This window comes from Anas platyrhynchos, chromosome Z (assembly GCF_047663525.1).
Source record: "Anas platyrhynchos isolate ZD024472 breed Pekin duck chromosome Z, IASCAAS_PekinDuck_T2T, whole genome shotgun sequence".
Classification (NCBI taxonomy): Eukaryota; Metazoa; Chordata; class Aves; order Anseriformes; family Anatidae; genus Anas; species Anas platyrhynchos.
Window position 1 is genome coordinate 82,185,485 of NC_092621.1, and position 18,921 is coordinate 82,204,405.

Genomic DNA, 18,921 nt, shown 5'->3' on the forward strand with positions numbered 1-18,921 from the left:
ACAATGCATAAAGTAGAATTTTAGACCATCAAATCTGGCCTAGCTCTCCTGCTTTCCCAGGTTTTTCATCAAAACTGTTGTAAGTTTCAGTGGTTCTGAAACTGACAAAAATAGAAATGTTGATAATACGCAGGCTTTTAATATATTTCTGCAACAGGTGCAGGGAGAGCAATGACCTTGTGAAACTTCTTGCTCTGTTCTGTTCCAGCGTGCTACAGAGAATCTCCTCTTTACATATGAAAGAGCACATGTATTTCTCTCTCATTGTATTCAACCAAAGATGCTGCTGGGTGCTGACATCTCTGCTGTGAATAGACTTCTGTCTGGCAACCATTGATGGCGGTAATGCTGTACTCAATGCAAAGTACCAGGCATGCCAGTTTTTGAATGTTCTACTTGGCTGGGGATTTGTAATCACGGGGAGTAGACAAGGACAGGCAGTGAAAAGTGCACCAGACTTCGCTTGCTGTGCTGTGCCACATCGGTGGACTTTAGAAATCTACAATGAGCAGTGCAGGGATGAGCAGTGGTAATCAAGCCGTGGCTGCTGAGCTGGAGAGGTCCTGCCTCAGAATGCTTGCTTGTTTCTTCTGCCAAGCAGCAGTGGCAAGTCTGAGGGACAGGGTACTTAATCAGGCTTTCTGTCTGCTTCGTTAGCGAGCTCCCCTTTCTTTTGCCATTCTCTGATTCATATCTGGCATCCTCTACTTACTGCTTTTCAGATTTAGAGTCTTTTGCAGACCTTTTACTTCTCTTCATCTCTGCATGTGCCCCTGGTTTATAGGTTTCCTCATCTTTCACTAAAAACATCCAGGTTATCCTCACTTTCTAAAGGGTTTTTATTTATTAAGCATGAAAGCCCGTGTAAAACTCAACAGAAAAGTCTTCCCATTCTTTATATAAGTCTGCTGAAAAGATCACTCACTCCTTATAAAGTTTATCATCTTAATCCCATATTTGTTCCAGAAACTGAGTGGAAAAAGTAAGCTAATCTTGGTGATTCATGAGTTATGAGAAACAGCAGTTTCACAAGCCTACGTCTCCTTAACTCCAGCTGGACAGTAGATTGAAGTGGTATTGCTTACATGATTTGTGACATTACTGTGGAAATTACTGTGTTAAATCAGTGTATGCTGGGTCCTATTCTAGGAGTCTGCTTTGTCAGGGGAAGTATAACTGCACTTCAGAAAGTGCTATAAATTGCAAACATTGGTTAGGGATCATTACTCAATTACTGAGTTTGATTTCTTTGCCTTTTTATTATAATCTTGAAGAATGTACTTTTTAGACTTTTAAAATTCTCTAATACTATAGAATGTCTAGGTAACTTGTTTGAGAGTTACTTTCTTTGGTTTTGATGCTAGGTGCCTTTATTATAAGCCCATTAAAGAGATCATCCAGATCTCATTACATAATACTGCTTTATATTTTTGCTTTTTATTTTTATTTTTATTTTTTATTTTTAACTGAGAGTAAAATCGTTATTTGGGATGGCTTTAGTAACCAGTAACACAGTAATAGAATTGGTCCATAGACTTGCAGATATTCTGGAGGTGTATGATATCCCACTACTAGTTGTTGTTAAAAAAAAAAAGACTTTGATTCATTAATCTTATTAATAGCTGGACTGAATATCCTCGATTGAAAAAAAATGAAATTTAACTGAATCAAAGAGGACAGTCTGTCTGATCCTCCAAATGCATGGTTTACCAAAACTGAGCAGTGAACAAGAACTACAGCTTCAGCTTCATTTGAAAAAAAAATCAAAATTACCAGCAGTATACTGGGGTGAGGAAGGTGGGGAAGAGTCTTTTTTTAATCCATGGTTTTACAAAGGCTTCTGCTGAGCTCTATGCTTTGCAGTTAATATGGAACAAATTATGTTCCAATACAAATTTGTGTAGCAAAACCAGGAATTTAGTACACAAATTGAGTTGATATTTAATAAAATAAAATACTGTGACCTAAAATATCTTTTTGGCTATTTGAATAAATTCGTTCTGCATTCTCTAAATCTTGTCTGATGTTGTATTTACTATATTACATATATATATATATATATTTTTTTTAAATAACGATTTTCAAAGCTGAGTTTATGTCAGCAGAGTAAAAACTACTTTTGGCAGGCTGTGCAAGGTAAATCTTAGTACAAATAATGTAACAAGGAAGAATACGCACCAACTAAATAATTGATGGTATGATTGTGAAACCTCTCTTGTTCCACAGGAGTAATCCTATAGTTTTAGAATGCTCTCTAGTAGAAGTAATAGAATTCAAGTAATCCTAAACTTCGTAATCTTGCCCTGAAGGATCATGTTTTCAGTATTACTTACTAGAAGCATGTACCGTGGGAAGATATTTGCGAAGTCTATGACAAGGTAACAGCTGAAGCTAAAAGGTCAACAAATTCCTCAGTTTAGTATGGATGATGCCTGCATTTGCAGACAGTGTAATTGTCTAGGAGTTTACAAAGGTTACGCAACTGTTCACTTTCAGGCTTGAAAGCTTGTATTTTTCTGAACAGTTCCACATTAAAAAAATAATAATAATAAAAAAAAAATCTTGCAGATTAATAGAGTCTGCTTTTGAAATGTGGAGGATTTTAAGTCCTGATTTTTATTGTAATGTATTTTTCATCTTTGCTTCTCATGGTAATCTTTTTTTGCACTAACATCACCACAGAGATCACCGTGTAGGAAAAACTTTGTTCCTGGAAGTCTGTTATGCATTTACTTCTTAATAAAAAGCAGAGAGATCTTGAATGACCATGTTCACAGTAATAAAAGTTCAGTTTGTAGCAGTGTGAAGTTCTGCAGCAAAATTATTTTACTGTGTGACTTTCTTGATGGAAATAATGAAACACTTTTTAAGTACATTGTAAATTTTTTCAATGGTTGGCTCTGATTTTTTGCACTGAGTTTCATTGCTAACCTACTCCCTCGGTGATGTTCAGTGGAGCTAGGTGAACATTTTATTGCAAGTAATTAAAGTCAGCTGATATTGTCATCCCACCAATCTCATAAGAATTCTGAGAGACACTGTTAGTGCTCTTGTCTGTATTTGCAACTTATGTCGTCTATTCTTTAATTGTCTGAAAGCAGATTTTTGAATCCCCACAGTGTAAAATTAACCCTTATCCAGACAGACTTTATTGTAAGAAGAAAGAAAGTCCTGAATTGTTTCTGAAGCTTTGATAATTTTAGTTGTCTGATAACTAGTTTATTCTCTGTTCAGTAGAAGATAAATGTTATCTGAGTGCATACATATAAGACTTAAAATCCATACTGGATCTGAAGTGTTTTCTGATTATGAATTTGACATACACTTTAAAAAATATGTTTCAGTAATTTTCAGAAATTTTCATAAATTTAAAAAATCTTCTGACCATTTCTGACTGCACTTTCATTAACTGTAACAAGTACTGTACAAGTAATGAGTTCTTGCTAACACAGCTTTGCTTAAATATAATTGATATGCAGTATTTTCTGTACAATCCATCCAATTGACATTGACAGATTAACCTGAAAAACACAGTACTTGTAAGCATAATTTTATGCAAAGTGACAATTTATTTAAATGTAATCACACAGATATTATTTGTATCTTTTGTACAGAGATTTAAAATTAAAATTATAAAATTGTGACTGCAAGTTAAAAGAAACGTGCTGAAAGAACTGGTTCTATTAAAGATCCATGCCATAGTACTTTCTGGTCTTAATGTTCTCTTGGTTTGTTCATTAATTGCTCAGAATCTCATGGCAGAAATTTTCTCCATTCCACATCCAAGTGCTTAGTTCTGATCCCCACTGTACACAATATGAGCTTCTGCATAACATAGCATCTGTTTCCAGTTTGTTGTGCCAAAGCCTCTTAAAAATGCATCTTTAAGAGTATCAATACTCGATGACCTCACTGGAACTTAAAAATATGTGTTACATCATGTAACTGATCTATGACGTAAGAAAGATAAACCACCTTAGTGTAAGTTGTCTTATATTAAGAGAAAAGAAAACCAGACATTGTGCATAAACAAATAAAAATAAATATCTGTCTGTGTAAAGGTTATGACCACAGTAAAATGTGCCACAGCAATTCTGTATGACAGGAGAATGTGAAAGAATCATGAGATAAGCAGTCAAAAGAACCTCATGTAAATATGCAAATGTTTAAGAACATTTCATGGTCCGTAAAATGTCAAAAATGGTCTATGAGATGACTGCAAACATCCAGGTCTTCACCTTTCATGCAAGTTCATTTATATTTCTAAAGAGAATCAAAGAGATTAAAAGGAAAAAAAAAATACAAGAAGTATTGAACTGTAAACCCTCAAGTTATTTTTGGTTGGTTAGATATGAAAACAGTCATGGATTTTCTTTAAATATATATATATATATATATTTTTATTATTATTTATTTATTTTTCCTTAAAAGCTACTTATTCCTCCATTTGGAAAACATTGATATAGATTTTTTAGAATATCATTAGATTAAAATTATGAAAACAGAATTGAATCCAGAAGATAATTATGCTGTCTAACTTGATTGTGGCTGAGACCTGTGCTTGTTTTTGTCTCATTTCTGAAGTTTACAAGAAAATCACAGTGTTTGAAGGATTTGCAGAAGCATTTCCAGAAAGGTTGACTGCATTGGTAAGGCCAACAGAGGTTGTTTTACATGTTTTAGATACACAGTATATTTTTAATTATTCATTTTTTTTCTTCTTCTTCTCTATAGGGATGCCCTCTGATTCTTTATTAGTTTATTTGCTTTTATTGCTACTCATTCATTTCACATCTGGAGAAACAGAAGTGAAGTTCAGTGGACAAACAGAATTTGTAGTTAATGAAACAAGTACAACTGTTATACGCCTTGTAATCGAGAGAACAGGGAAGCCTGCTAACGTCACAGCAATTGTGTCGGTAAGAAACCATGCCAGTTGTATCGTCACTAAATATTAATGTATTTTTGAAGCTTTGAATGTTGCTTATGCTTGTACCAAGACAACAAAAAGGAATGTGATACTTCGCTGGGACAGTGCTTCAGTTCGAGGGAAGGGATTGTCCCGCTCTGCGCTGCACTGGTGCAGCCTCACCATGAGCACTATGTGCAGATTTGGGTGCTACGAAATACAAAGGCCACGATGCTCTTAGAGAGCATCTGAAGGAGGTCAACAAAGATGTTGAAGGGTCTTGAAGGCAAGACGTATGAGGAGAGGCTGAGGTCCCTGGGTTTGCTCAGCCCCGAGCAGAGCAGGCTGAGGGCAGGCCTCATGGAGGCCTGCAGCTCCCTCACGAGGGGAGCGGAGGGGCAGGCGCTGAGCTCTGCTCTCTGGGGACAGCGACAGGACCCGAGGGGACAGCATGGAGCTGGGACAGGGGAGGGTCAGGCTGGGTGTGAGGGAAAGGCTCTGCACCCAGAGGTGGTCGGGCACTGGGACAGGCTGCCCAGGGCAGTGGTCATGGCACTGAGCCTGATGGAGTTCAACAAGTGTTTGGACAATGCTCAGACACATGGTCGAGTTTTTGGGTGTTCCTGTGTGAAGCCAGGAGTTGGGCTTGGTGATCCTTGTGGCCCCCTTCCAACTCAGGATATTCCATGATTCTATGGGTTGGATAAGCCAAACCCAGTTTCTGTAACTGAGCAAATTCCTTTTGTCAGTGTCAGTGGTGTCAATACAATGGTTTAAACATTTCTTGAAGGAGCCATTTCAAGCGGCTCAGGACAAAGTTTGGTTTTGATGCTAGCTGTGCATTCATAATGAAAATGCATCTGTGTAATGACTTCTTATTTTCAAGATTACTCTAGAACCTGCAGTGCAGAACCTTTTCCCATGGAGACAGGCTGAGTGAGCTGGGGTTGTTCAGCCTGGAGAGGAGAAGGTCCCGGGGAGACCTCCCAGCAGCCTGCCAGTGCCTAAAGGGGGCTGCAGGAAAGCTGGGGAGGGACTCCATGTCAGGGGGTGTAGGGATAGGACAAGGCAGAATGACTTTAAACTGAAAGAGAGTAGGTGTAGATTAGATGTAAGAAGGAAATTCTTCCCTCAGAGGGTGGTGAAGCCCAGGCCCAGGCTGCCCAGAGGAGCTGCAGCTGCCCCATCCCTGGCAGTGCCCAAGGCCAGGCTGGATGGGGCTGGGGGCAGCCAGGGCTGCTGGGAGGTGTCCCTGCCCATGGCAGGGGGATTGGTTTTAAGGTCCCTTCCAACCCAAACTATTCTGTTATTCTGTGATTTTAGGATTTTAATAGCTACTCCACTTTTTGAGTCCTTTCTTTGAGAGGTCAGTTACTATTTTTACATCACTGATTTTATCTTTTAGCTGTTAATAACCATGATTTCAATTATACTCCATTTAAGTGATTAAACCCTTCAGAGTGTGTTAAACTGTATGTGTATGGAGTAAGATGTTATTGGGTGTGAATAAGGGCAACACAGCAGAGTAGCAGAGATAAACTGCTTATGATTCGTTTCAGTGGGTAGGCAAAAGAAACTGAGTATCTATACAGTGATAGTTTATTCTCAAAATACATATCTTAAAAATCACAATGAATAGAAATTGATCTGCAGGGATTTAAGAGTTTATTAATGTCTAAGGAGGAAACCTTGAGAAAATGTGATTTTAGTTTGAAAGTAGTGTTATATGTTGGCATAACAAACAGAGTAACTTAGTTTTTGTATTAGACCTGATATCCTTTAGAAAAAAAAATACAATCCATTTTCGTAAAAGTCTTTTGGTAGGTCTAGTGTTGGTTCAGATACTTAAAAAATACAGTTGCCAAAATGTCCGATGAGAGGTGACAGACACAAAAATATCAACTATACTTTGTTGCCTCTTCATTGAAATTCTAATTTCATTATTCTCAAAAAAAGAATAGCTTTTTTTTCACAGTGGTCTGTGCAAACTGTCAATGCCTATAAGGGTGGTAGTTTAAGGTGTAGCAGCCATAGGGATGTTTTTGAAATGACGTACTGAATGCATTGGAGAATTTGACAGTTCATCAGGTCACAGTCAAGAAAATCTTGCAAAAACAGGTAAATGCCAGGACTAGGCCATTTAATCTCAGCTTCAAACTGTTAAATTAGCCTACAGATTTTGCCAGTCTTGACACCACTGGCTCTGCAATCCGTCCTATAAGCACTTTACTTAATATTTGATTTGGTGCTTTGTTGAATGATGTGAAAGCAGAGCTTTACATTTTAAAATTCAGCTTGCCCATCTTTGGCAATCTAAACATTAATCTAGGTTAAACTAAACTCATTCTAGTCCCTAGAGTGAGAGAGGAAGGCAGAGGACAGTCTCATTTTAGGGTAAGTGTAATTCAGGTGAGTTAATACATGGTATGCAGTTCTGTGCTCAGAACAATCTTTTAATTAAAAACTGGTCATATGGTACATTAACTGAAAGATAACCAGTTTTAAGGAAGGACATCATAAGTGGTTCTGAATAAAGTGTTGTAATTTCTGGTTACTTAGCATGGATACAAGAGGCTATTATTTGTACTTTCTGTCTATAAATAAACTATATAATAGCAGGGTAAACAGTGGGAGGAATCATGTGCATAGAAAAATGCATGAAATCCATATAATTAGTCCAGAATAATATTAAAGAAGATTGTAGGTGAAGAAGATGTCACTCACTTGTGTATTTATTGTAGCTTTATGGAGAAGATACAGGAGACTTTTTTGACACATACGCAGCTGCATTTATACCTGATACAGAAACAAACCGAACAGTGTATATATCTGTCTGTGATGACGACCTTCCGGAGGCTGACGAGACATTCACCTTTTACTTGACATTACCAGTAAGTCTAAGTTATTCAGTTTATCCCTTTGCCCAGAAAATGCTATGTAATCTGACAGAAATGAATGGTATTCTGTAGAACTCTGTGCAGTCATGCTTGTGGGTCTGAGTATTAATAGGTAGGAACTAAAATTTGGAGACTAGCCAGGATGGTTCTTATTGCTCCTTTTAAGAAAGTTTTGTTGTTCCTGTGGGAGTCTATGTGATGTTGCTGTGCAGTATAGACATATTCTGAAACTTCAGCAAGCACTGCATTCAGCTGTGGGTATCTGAAGGCATTATGCTAGAGTGCCAAGGCATTAGACTGTGAAAGGTCAGCCTTTCCTGTTTTCCTACACACTGCACCTACAAGAAAGGGTAGAAGTAGCAAAAAAAGCAGAATGATTTCCAGTCCTGCAGAGGGTAAACAAGACCCTCCCTTTGAAAAACCAATTTTTAAAAAACACATTGATAAATCTGTGCGTATGGGTCCATCTCATGGGATTCATTCTATGAGGAGCCCACAAAAAAATTATTTTATATATATTTTTAAGGTAGCAGTTCATGACTAATTTTGAAATCAGTTCTGTAAATAAAAAAATCATGCTTTTTATACATTTCAGGAAATGTTGGCAGTGAATGTAGAAGTCTATATTTTTCCTTCTTTTGACATGTAAATGTAGTAGCTCATTTTTACAACACTGTAAATAATGTTTCCTTTAGTTGATAACTCAGTTCACACAATAGCTTCAAAGTTTCAGTTTTATACAAGTGCTAGAAAAAAAAAAAAAAAAAAAAAGAATAATTTTTGAGTTCTTGGCAGAACTACATGCTTCATGCTTCAAACCTGGTTCCCTATTCCTAATAGATTGCCAAACTGCAAGTAATCATTTGAAAGGTTTGTTTCACGCACTTTGCTGTTGACCGTATAGAATATACTTCCTAAATGAGGAAGAATTATTTTGCTGCATTCTGTTGCTTTAAATAAATTTTACTGTAATATTTAATAAAAAGACATACAGTTTTCAGAGAATAATATTTAAAACAGTAAAATCAAGATGTTTTTATTTTTGCCTATATTTACCATATTTAATATCTTATCTTGTTTTGTTAATTTTAGAAACCATCTGCAAAGATGAAGCTTGGCTCACCCAAGTCTGTCACTGTAACAATCTTATCAAATGACAATGCCTTTGGAATAATTTCTTTTAACATGGTATGGCTTTTTATATGTTATATATGAAAATTTTAGAAAGCATAAAGGTGAAATTTTCAAAGATGCTGGTTAGTTATTCAACTGAATCCCTTGAAAACTGATTCTGAGTTACATATTTTAAAATGTCTCTAGAGGTAATTCATACATACGTATGTAATTCATGCATATATACAGCTTTAATACTACTGTATGCTTTTAGGTATTGAGAAATAGCCTGAGAGCCTCGCACTTGGATGGGTATCAATGTTGCTCATCTTAAAGATAAAACTTACTTAAAGTTGTTCAGTCTCACTGCCCCTCATGTATAAGTCAAGATCTAAATATAGTAGGGAAGAAACTGAGGAATAATACCCTAGGAAAGTTAAAGGTGAAAAATGTGATTTGAAAATTTTGAGAATATATACATTTTACCATCAGTAGCGAGCCTTATTATACTTGACTGACAAGCTGAGGGAACATTGTAATAATATATGCATTTTATAACACCCTCTGGGATAAGATGCTGTTGTTACTCTAGCAGATGCTATTTGCAATAATACAGAGGTTGTATTAGTAGAACGAGTAGCTATGCCTTATTGACAGCATTCTGACAATATAATTTTGTTTAGGACTTCCCTGAAAAAACGTAAGAACATAAGAAAATTTTAGAGCCACAGTACTAAGCCAAGCTGCTCCAGGGATTAGTGGATATCTTCAAAATCTGTCTCCTACAATAGTCTAAAAAAGTGACCAATGACCTAAATGATTGTCCTGAGTACATTTATAGCTATCTATCTAATAAATGACTTCATGATGGTGAAAACCTATTTTTAATGGGTGTAGGAGCTCCTAAAAATACCAGTGATAATATGCCAGGGCTTTGTGTATGTTGACTATGTTCATTTACAGAAATAAACAAACAAACAACAACAACAAAACCCACACAAATTGCATTACGTGATAATTTTTTATCTGAAATCTTTCAAGGTTTTTATTAGCTGAACTAATTGGTTGCTAGGAAATTTATGCCATCGGTGGACTGGTTTGCAGATTGGATTAACTTGTCTGTGGGAGTTTGGTATTTCTATGGTAACAGTTTCTTCATTCTGCTGTGATATTTGATCTGTGTCTGATTGTCTGTTCCTTTTCTTCCTCATTAGTCTGCCTTAATCACAGTGAATGAGCCCAGGGGCAGAAATGAATTTGTACCGCTCATTCTAATTAGAGAGAGGGGAACCTATGGGACGGTCATCATAACTTTTGAGGTGAGTTTATCCAAAAGACTTCATACCGTAGTCTGCTGGATTAAACTGAGAGGCTGTAATCATAATTTATTGAAGTGTTTGCAAAAGAGGAAGAAGGACAAAATACCTACATAGACAGGTAGATCTGTTTCATAAAATGGATTCATATTAACTGTCATATAGAAAATACTGTAATTATCTGACTGTTTAATTGACTGTTTAAGAGGTACTAGAGAAAACCAAGTATTTTCTGTCATTTAGAGAGGTATGTGAGGCAACATCAGTATGTATTACTAGAAAATAATGCATATTAAGTATATAAGAAATGTCTTATCTAAATTTAAAAAAGAATTTATTTATTTTACATACAAATATTCAAGTGAGTCTTTAATGATTATCCCAACTTTCAACTGTGAGTGCTCAGGATTTGGTGAATTTCTGTATCTATAATCATCTGTGTCTTGATCTCTATCTTGAATTCCCTGTAACTAAAGCTTTCAAAATAATTAATCATGGTGAATACTTATCCTGTTATTCACGTATGTGATTTGAATGTGATGCAATTACTGCCTTCGTTGATTACTTTTTCTTATGTAGTTCAGATTCTATTATTTACTTTAAAATTATATATAAAATCTTTCTTATAGATATTTTTGTACTAGTTGCCTGGTAAGTAAGGGTAAGGCCCTTATTAGACCTCAAAGCTTTAATGTCAAAACCAGAAAAGCTTTGCACTGGATTTTATTAACACTAAATGTAGCATGAATAGTTAAAGTACTGAATATGGTTCTCTGTGCATTTTCCTTTTTTTTTTTTTTGCAAATGTGTTTGTTCTAAGGTACAGTAAATTTTATCTGGACAATTAATTAGGTCTATCTCACAGCATTATATATGTATGTTGAAAAATAATTTACAAAATGTTCTCAAAACAAAATATCCCATATGACCTTTAAGAGGATTTGTAGTATTTTGAGTTTCACTGCTAAATTTAGTATCTTTAATATCACAAGTGAAGATCGAAGGGACACAAAACCAGTAAGTACTATTACTTTGTCTTGGAATTTATTATGAAATACTATTGATACAAACTGAATTTGCACAAATATCCTTTCTGTAATATGAAAGGGTCAGTTATGCATCAGAAAAATAACAAAGAGCCCCCATACGCCCATATGGAAGTAGTTTTCTTCCTCTTATTCTGGAAATACAGAATTTCTTCGGAGTGGTTGTTCTGACTTACACTGTCTGCCAGAAAAGAGCAGATTTTTACAACTGAATGTTCATGTTTGTAAGTTGGAGATGGCTGAACAGATAGTCATTTGTTATGCAAGTCACACTGCATATTGGTTATTGTACTTGCACTGGATTTGTATTCCAGATTTATATACTTCTTATCAGACAAATCAATTCTTTGCAGATAAAAGATGGTCCAAACCCAGCTGAAGAAGACCTTAGTCCAGCTAAGGGAAATATTACATTCACACCTGGGAGATCAATGCTGATTTATAATTTAACAGTGCTTGATGATCAGGTAGGAACAAGGCTTTATCTTAGGCTTTGATATGTAGAAGGTTAACTGCAGCTCTGGAAAGACTTAGAGTAATAAGTTACAAAAAGCCTTGGCTTAAATAAGGTTGAAAGCAGTTTTATTTGATGAAGTGATGTTAAATTTTGGCTCTCTGGTCTATTATTTTTGCTCTTTCTAATGCTCCATCTTTAGTTCTCATCAGTGAATATTTTTAGTTTATGAGCATGTCCTGGCTGAGGAGACACGTTATCTTTGTCACTAAAGAAAGAATACTACAGATTGAATATTCACAGGGAAAAGACAGATTGAAAAAGATTTATAGTTTTTTGTTTGTTTGTTTTCAGATATGTTTAGGGTAGAAACATATTTGAAAAAATCCTTCTAAGAATAAATAAGATTCCTGAAACAAACATGCAATCTTGTGAAAAGCATGAATACTAGGTGATAATAAACATTTTTCTGTTTTCAGATTGGCCAATTAAAAAACAAACAAACAAACAAACAAAAACCACATAACAACTCATAGGTTGTAAGGCTTTCTTTTTTTTCTCTGAGTAAAGAAAACATTCTTCTAATTTGCAACTTGTGATTTTCCTTTTTTCATACCCACACTTCTCTTTTGTGTCTTTCTTCTCCTTTATGATGAGCTTAAGAGGGAAAACAGGGACATCAAAATAATACAATACAAAACAACTTAATGAGAAATTCATAAGAAAAAAATAATGGTGAAATGTGTCCGTTTCAGAAGTGAGCACAGAACTGTAAAGCGGCTTGTTTCCTTTTTACTGTTAATTATAAAAAATGTCCTTCCACATTTCTACTGATACTCTAGTGTTAAGAAGCTGTGCCAACCTGGGGTGCTGAAGTGTGGAAACATCTCTTTCTAATTCAATGTAATATTTCAGTGACTTCCACACAGAAATAAATTGTTAGTGTCTTTTCTCTTGAGAGGATGTGATTTTATTTATTTTTATTCTGACAAATGCCCTCAAACTTCTAAAAACTTGATCTGTATTTGATATGTCTAGTCAATCTTCCCACTCTGTGAAAGTCTTTCACAAGTGTTTGTGAAAGATGAATTTTGCACAAAAACCTTTATTGATGATGATAATGATGGAGTTCACAAGACTCCAGCATTACTGTCAGAACTGAATTTGAGCTTTTAGGATCTGAGTTAGGGAAACCAATGAAACAAGTGTTTTTCAGAATTGGGCAGCCTTACAGAAGGTAGGGGACTGCAGTTCTGATTTTCACAGCTCTGCATTTATAGTACTTTTCCTGTGCACATTTCCTTTTTGAGTAGAATGGCAACTTTGTTTAAGAGAAAATTAAAGCGGCAAGGCAGCACTGGAAATCATTTATACTATTATATTTGAAGTTTGACTCATGTATTTATCGGTCAATCATGATGCAATTGAAAGCTCCACAATGCCTTATTTATGTAGGATACTAAGATTTTATCTGCAACTAAAATGGCATGTACATTCTGACTGTCAAATGCGTATTTTTGTAGTGCAAATATGAACTAGTATTTGAACACAGTATATGAACTAGTGAACTAAAACAAGCTAAGTTAACATCAATTTTAATAAGATAAAATAGGAAATAGCAGTGTAGGAGAGAGGTGACCAAGAACTTGCAAATCTCATGTTGGAAAAAAAACACAACCTGCATCAGTCAAAAATATTATGCAAGTTTAAGTGCCGCAAGTCAAACAAAGGACAAAATTGGCCTCAGCTACAAGGACAGCTGCATGCATACCCTTTTTGCCCTGAAACAGGATCTAAGGGTGGCCAATTAACAAATGAGTGTCAAAGAGAAGAAATACTGGACCACAGGGAATTCTGAACTTTTTTTGCTCAGTAAACAGAACTACATGGAAAGGATTCATCAGCCTTATAACAAAGCAATGCCATTAGTAACACATAAGCAATTTTGATGTGGAATTTCTCTCAGCAGCAAGTAACAAAAGGACCAAGGTAGGTTGTGTTCTTATGTTGTTCCTCTGTTCTTTCAGGCATGCACAGATGTAAAACTGTGTTAACATCAGCAAATCAAGATGTCAGACTAAATAACTGGCAGGAACACTTGTTTCCAAGCAGAGTAACTTCCACAAGTTGAGTTTGGATCTCCTCACACTTTCTAGTTGGAAAGATACAGAAAGATATTTCTCTTTTCCCACATTTTCATATTTCCATAGCATAGAAGTATGTCTTAGAAAACGGAAACATTCAGTTTTGAGAAAGGATTTTCAAAGTTGCAAGCGAGTTTCTTTTTGCCTGTTTATATTAATATGAAAAAGGTTGTAATGTTTATATTGTTCCCTTTTTTGCTAAATATATGAAACATATTTCTAAGTAAGTGTTCTGCATATATTTGAAATGGGACTTACACCCTGTTGCTACTATTATTTTTCCAGATACCTGAAAATGATGAATTGTTTGTTGTTCATCTCATGAATGTGGAGGGAGGGGCTGAAATCAACACCACAAGGAATTCAGTTCAGATTAATATTAAGAAAAATGACAGCCCTGTGAGATTTGCTCAGAGCACTTACATGGTGCCTGAGGAAGTTGATGTGCTCACAGTTCAAGTGGTTCGTGGTAAGGATGACAGCGGAAAATTAATTGGACCTGATGAATGTGAAGTCTCTGTCAGTTACACCATCATAACTGGGAATTCAACAGCACATGCACAGCTCAATTTAGACTTCCTGGATCTTCAGCCAAACACAACTATTGTCTTCCCACCTCTAGTTCATGAAGTATATATGAAATTCAAGATCCTTGACGATGCCATACCAGAAATTGCTGAGACTTTCCAAATTATGCTCCTAAAGGACACGTTACAGGGAGATGCTGTTTTGGTTAATCCATCTGTTGTTCACGTCACCATCCAACCAAATGATAAACCCTACGGAGTGCTTTCAATCAACAGTATCCTGTTTGCTCAAACTGTTATCATTGATGAAGACCAAATTTCAAGGTACTGCAGATCTTCAAACATTATCTCGACATGTTAAGGGATTTATTTGGCACTGTAAAGCATTCTTAGGATTTCACTGACAGTAATTATAAAATCACTAATGAAAAATTAATATAGAAATCACCTACTGTGTAATTATTATAAACTATATATAATTTTCAAGGGAGAAAATGTCTAATTATGCAAACGTATTTTAATATTTATGAACTATATATAAGAACTCTAAATATTTAATGACATCATCAAAATACTGAAAAACCTGTAATCTAAAAGATGGATCAGTGAAGTTGTGATGCTGCCACACACCCGTTCATACAAGTGGAAAATATATTTCAGGCTTTCTTTCCCAGTAAATCTATACTGTATATTAGTCAGTCTCTGGTTAAAAAATGGTGGTGAGTGTCTCCTGTGAAGTACTGAATACCCATAGACTTCCAAATAAGTTAAATATGTGTAATTTTACAGATAAATTAAAAACAAATCTCCACACAAATCTTTACAGGCAGGACTGATATCTATACAATATTTCCAGTTTCACTAAAAATGTCCACTGCTAGCTAGTGATGGTGGTTCATCCCCAGAGAAAGAGGTAATGTATCAACCTATGATTTTACGAACAATTTCTAGTATGTAGAGCCTAGCACTTCAATATTCACTTTTTTTTTTTTCTTATACACAGATACAGGAAACATGACATTTCCATAGTCACAAAGATTGATAAATTGTATTTCAGTACATAGGCAAATAGCTGAGTCACTTTATGTTAAATAAAATCATTATTTAATCACTCACACCTGACAATTATATTTTGATACAGTCCATAAAACAGTGTAGAAATTTAGTTGAGAAAAAGGTTTCTGAAATTTAATATCTTTCCTGAGAAAAAATGTAAACATGCCAAGTTTCCTCTTCATAGTATCTTTCTTACTGTAAACAAAATAAATTCTGACTAACGTCTTTAGATATATTATAATGTCTTTGTATCTCATGAATAAGCAACCTGAGAAAATTCTACTTGTGTGGTATGATTTCACAAATTTTAAGTCCTGACTCAGGTGTCAGTAGCAGCAGTTAATATTGATTCCACTGAAGTCAGTATAAATCTTCCAGGGAACAAATAACTAAGTAAACCAATATTAATTATAATTGCATGTTACAGATTTCTGTTTTCACTCAAAACCATAGGTTTGAAGGGATCACAATTGTAAGAAATGGTGGAACACATGGAAATGTTTCTGTGACCTGGGTCATAACTCGGAATAGCAGTGATCCCTCACCTGTGACTGCGGACCTTGTTCCAGAGAGAGGGGAGATACATTTTGATCAAGGACAGATGCTGGTCACGCTGTCTCTGACCATTATTGATGATAACATACCAGAAGAAGCAGAGCCCTATCTTCTGAAGCTCTTAGCTCATACTATACAGGGAGGCGCAGAAGTCAGCGAACCATCTGAGGTAAGTTTGATTTCAGAACTTGTTTTGAGGAGGTTATAATAATTAGGGACTTCACTAGTTATGTTCGATTGGCTAAACTGAAGTAATTGCCCTTGAATTTAAGTGAAGCAAGCTGATGTATTCTAAGTATAAGGAGCCACATCTGAAGTCTTTGGCTTAACATATTATTCAAGGCCAGACCTATTTAATGCAGTAGCATTTAGCTTAGAATATTCCCATCATAAATATCACTGCATAAATGCTGTCTGGATTGGTTGCTTGCTAAGAGAAGGTTGAGCATTTATTTTCACTTGCTTATTTGCTGTAGATACTGGAATGTTTTACACAGAGTAACAGCTTCAAGAGGATGGCTTAGTGATTAAGATTAACCTCTGAACTGTTAAATAAGGGGTAATTAGCATTAATGACAATTTTGTGACTCAGTTCCCTACATTGCTTTTTGAATATACAATTGAAATGAACTTGGTGAATTAAATGATATTTTTATTTTGTTTTCAGTCTGAAATATATTCAAATTATTCACTTTGGCTGCTGAACCAAAAATCAGTTATTCAAAGCTCATTCTGACATAGATGAGGCATAGCAGGAAAGTTGCTGCTATCAGTGCTGTGCTGCTTGTGCACAAACAATACTTTGGGGCTGTCAATCTGACTTCTTTCTCGAGTGCCAGTTCAGTAACGATAAAAATGTATGATGACAGTCAAGACATACTGTCATGAAAACATGAAAACTGTGGTGTATATTGACTGTAGCATTGAGTAAGTGATGCTGTTTTCTGTTTTGCAGCTTTTGTTTTACATTCAGGACAGTGATGATGTTTATGGCGTAATAAAGTTTTATCCTTTGGAGAGTCAGAAGATTGAAAGTAATCCAACGGGACGCTTTTTATCCTTGAGTTTTGTACGGGAGAAAGGAACAGTTGGAGATGTGCAGTTGGTTTATACTGCACTGTATATCCCAGCTGGAGCTCTGGATCCTGAGAGAGCAAAAGATGGCATTCTGAATATGTCTAGAAACAGCATCCTCCTGTTTCCAGAAGGAAAAACACATCATACTTTGAGTATACCAATAAGAAACGACGCATTTCTTCAAAATGGTGCTCATTTCCTCATACAGGTATCTCAGTTTTGTGTTTGTTTTTTTTTTAAGCTTATTTAATATGAAGACTATGATTCAATAATTGATCCTTCCCCTTGACTGTAAATGACCATTCCTGTAAAAAAAAAAAAAAAAAAAAAAAAAAAAGGTTTCATAACTATGCCATAAAGTTTTATATTCCTAATCACTAGTAATTACACAAATTTTTAAAAATAAGGATGATTCAGGAATTAAATCATGGAGTTTATCAAAATGAGATCAGTGTAGGCTGTTGCGTGCCCCTTGAAGCATGTTTCTGCTTGGCCTCTGACTTGGAACGTGAAAAAAATAAGGTTCTTAAAATTAAATTACTGAAGCAGGAAAAATTTCAGAAATGACATGCAAGTAAATGTAACTTGGGCTTGATACGGGTCCTTCTCCAGCAGGTCACCCCCCAGCCTGTACTGATACATGTGGTTGTTCCTTCCCAGGTGCAGGACTCTACACTTACTCTTGTTAAACCTCATCTGATTTCTTCCTGCCCAGCTCTCCAGCCTGTCCAGGTCCCTTCCAGCTCCTACAATTCTGTGATACTGTGACCTTTGCTCTTCCAGCTGAACTATTCTAAGTCATAAATTAAAAGGGTCAAATGTATATTATATCGCATCTATATATAAATTTGTTAGGAAAACTTACATTTTTTTTTCCTAGTTTTCCCTGAGTAGTTTTCCTCACTTTTTTTTTTCTATCTGAATTTGTAAAAGATAACTTTTATCATTGTTGAAGGTGTTGATGTTATATCCATAAATTTCAAATTTGCCAGGTTTTGTGTTTTTCTTATAGTCTACCAAAGATGTTGTAATCACTTCTAAGACCTTTGAAAGATTTCCTCCCTCCATATCCTTCTCCCTACATTCTCTTAAAAGAGGAATTTTTTTTTTTTTTTGCCAGAGTTATATTGTTTAACTAATATGCAATTTTATTTATTTATTTATGGCATTCACAGCTAGATTAGGAATTGCTTTCTGAAATACTAGAACACATTAATATGTTTTATGACTGCAAGCTGTCTGAGAGATCCTCAAAATTCTTAAACATCTAATTCCATGTATTCAATCTCCTTTTTTTTCTTTTTTTTTTTTTTTTTTTTGTCCTTTGACTATGGTCAAGACACACATATTGTAAATATTTCAGAATGTCCAGTCATTCCAAGCACTTTGCCTGGATTTTCAAACTGTAGAGTCCAATGTATTCGTGTTTTTTTTTCTCTTTTTTTTTTTTTTTTTTTTTTTTCTGTGCTTTCTCTATGAACCATAAATAAAATCTTATTTGTTTGAACAAATTAAATCAGAGGAGATTCCCAGTTCAAATAATTAATTTAGAAACTCATGCAGAAGGAAACACTGCTATTTATCACTGCGACAATCCTTCTGCATAGTGAATAAATGATAATCTCAGTGAAGATGTTTAGAATGAGTTGTATTTAGGCACAATAAAGAATAGACTCAGGAATTGGCAGAGGAGAAGTAAATGCAACTGTAGGATGAATAAAGGTACAGGAGATAATGTGAGATATATTCGTTAGTGACACCTTCAAGTAAATAACATGCTGTAATCACAGGTGCAGTTTTTGGTGTATCTAGGAAGATTAACTCTGA

The 18,921-nt window shown here is 35.3% G+C and overlaps 1 protein-coding gene across 1 annotated transcript in view; it reads left to right on the forward strand.

Annotated features, from left to right (window-relative positions):
* ADGRV1 (adhesion G protein-coupled receptor V1) overlaps positions 1 to 18,921 on the forward strand; it is a 290,567-nt gene that overhangs the window by 12,472 nt on the left and 259,174 nt on the right. The window contains exons 4-11 of the mRNA XM_038170880.2: positions 4,735 to 4,919; positions 7,651 to 7,800; positions 8,899 to 8,994; positions 10,134 to 10,238; positions 11,635 to 11,748; positions 14,165 to 14,730; positions 15,916 to 16,186; positions 16,973 to 17,302. Of these exons, the coding sequence (XP_038026808.2) occupies positions 4,735 to 4,919; positions 7,651 to 7,800; positions 8,899 to 8,994; positions 10,134 to 10,238; positions 11,635 to 11,748; positions 14,165 to 14,730; positions 15,916 to 16,186; positions 16,973 to 17,302 (1,817 nt within the window). The remainder of the gene's footprint in view (positions 1 to 4,734; positions 4,920 to 7,650; positions 7,801 to 8,898; positions 8,995 to 10,133; positions 10,239 to 11,634; positions 11,749 to 14,164; positions 14,731 to 15,915; positions 16,187 to 16,972; positions 17,303 to 18,921) is intronic.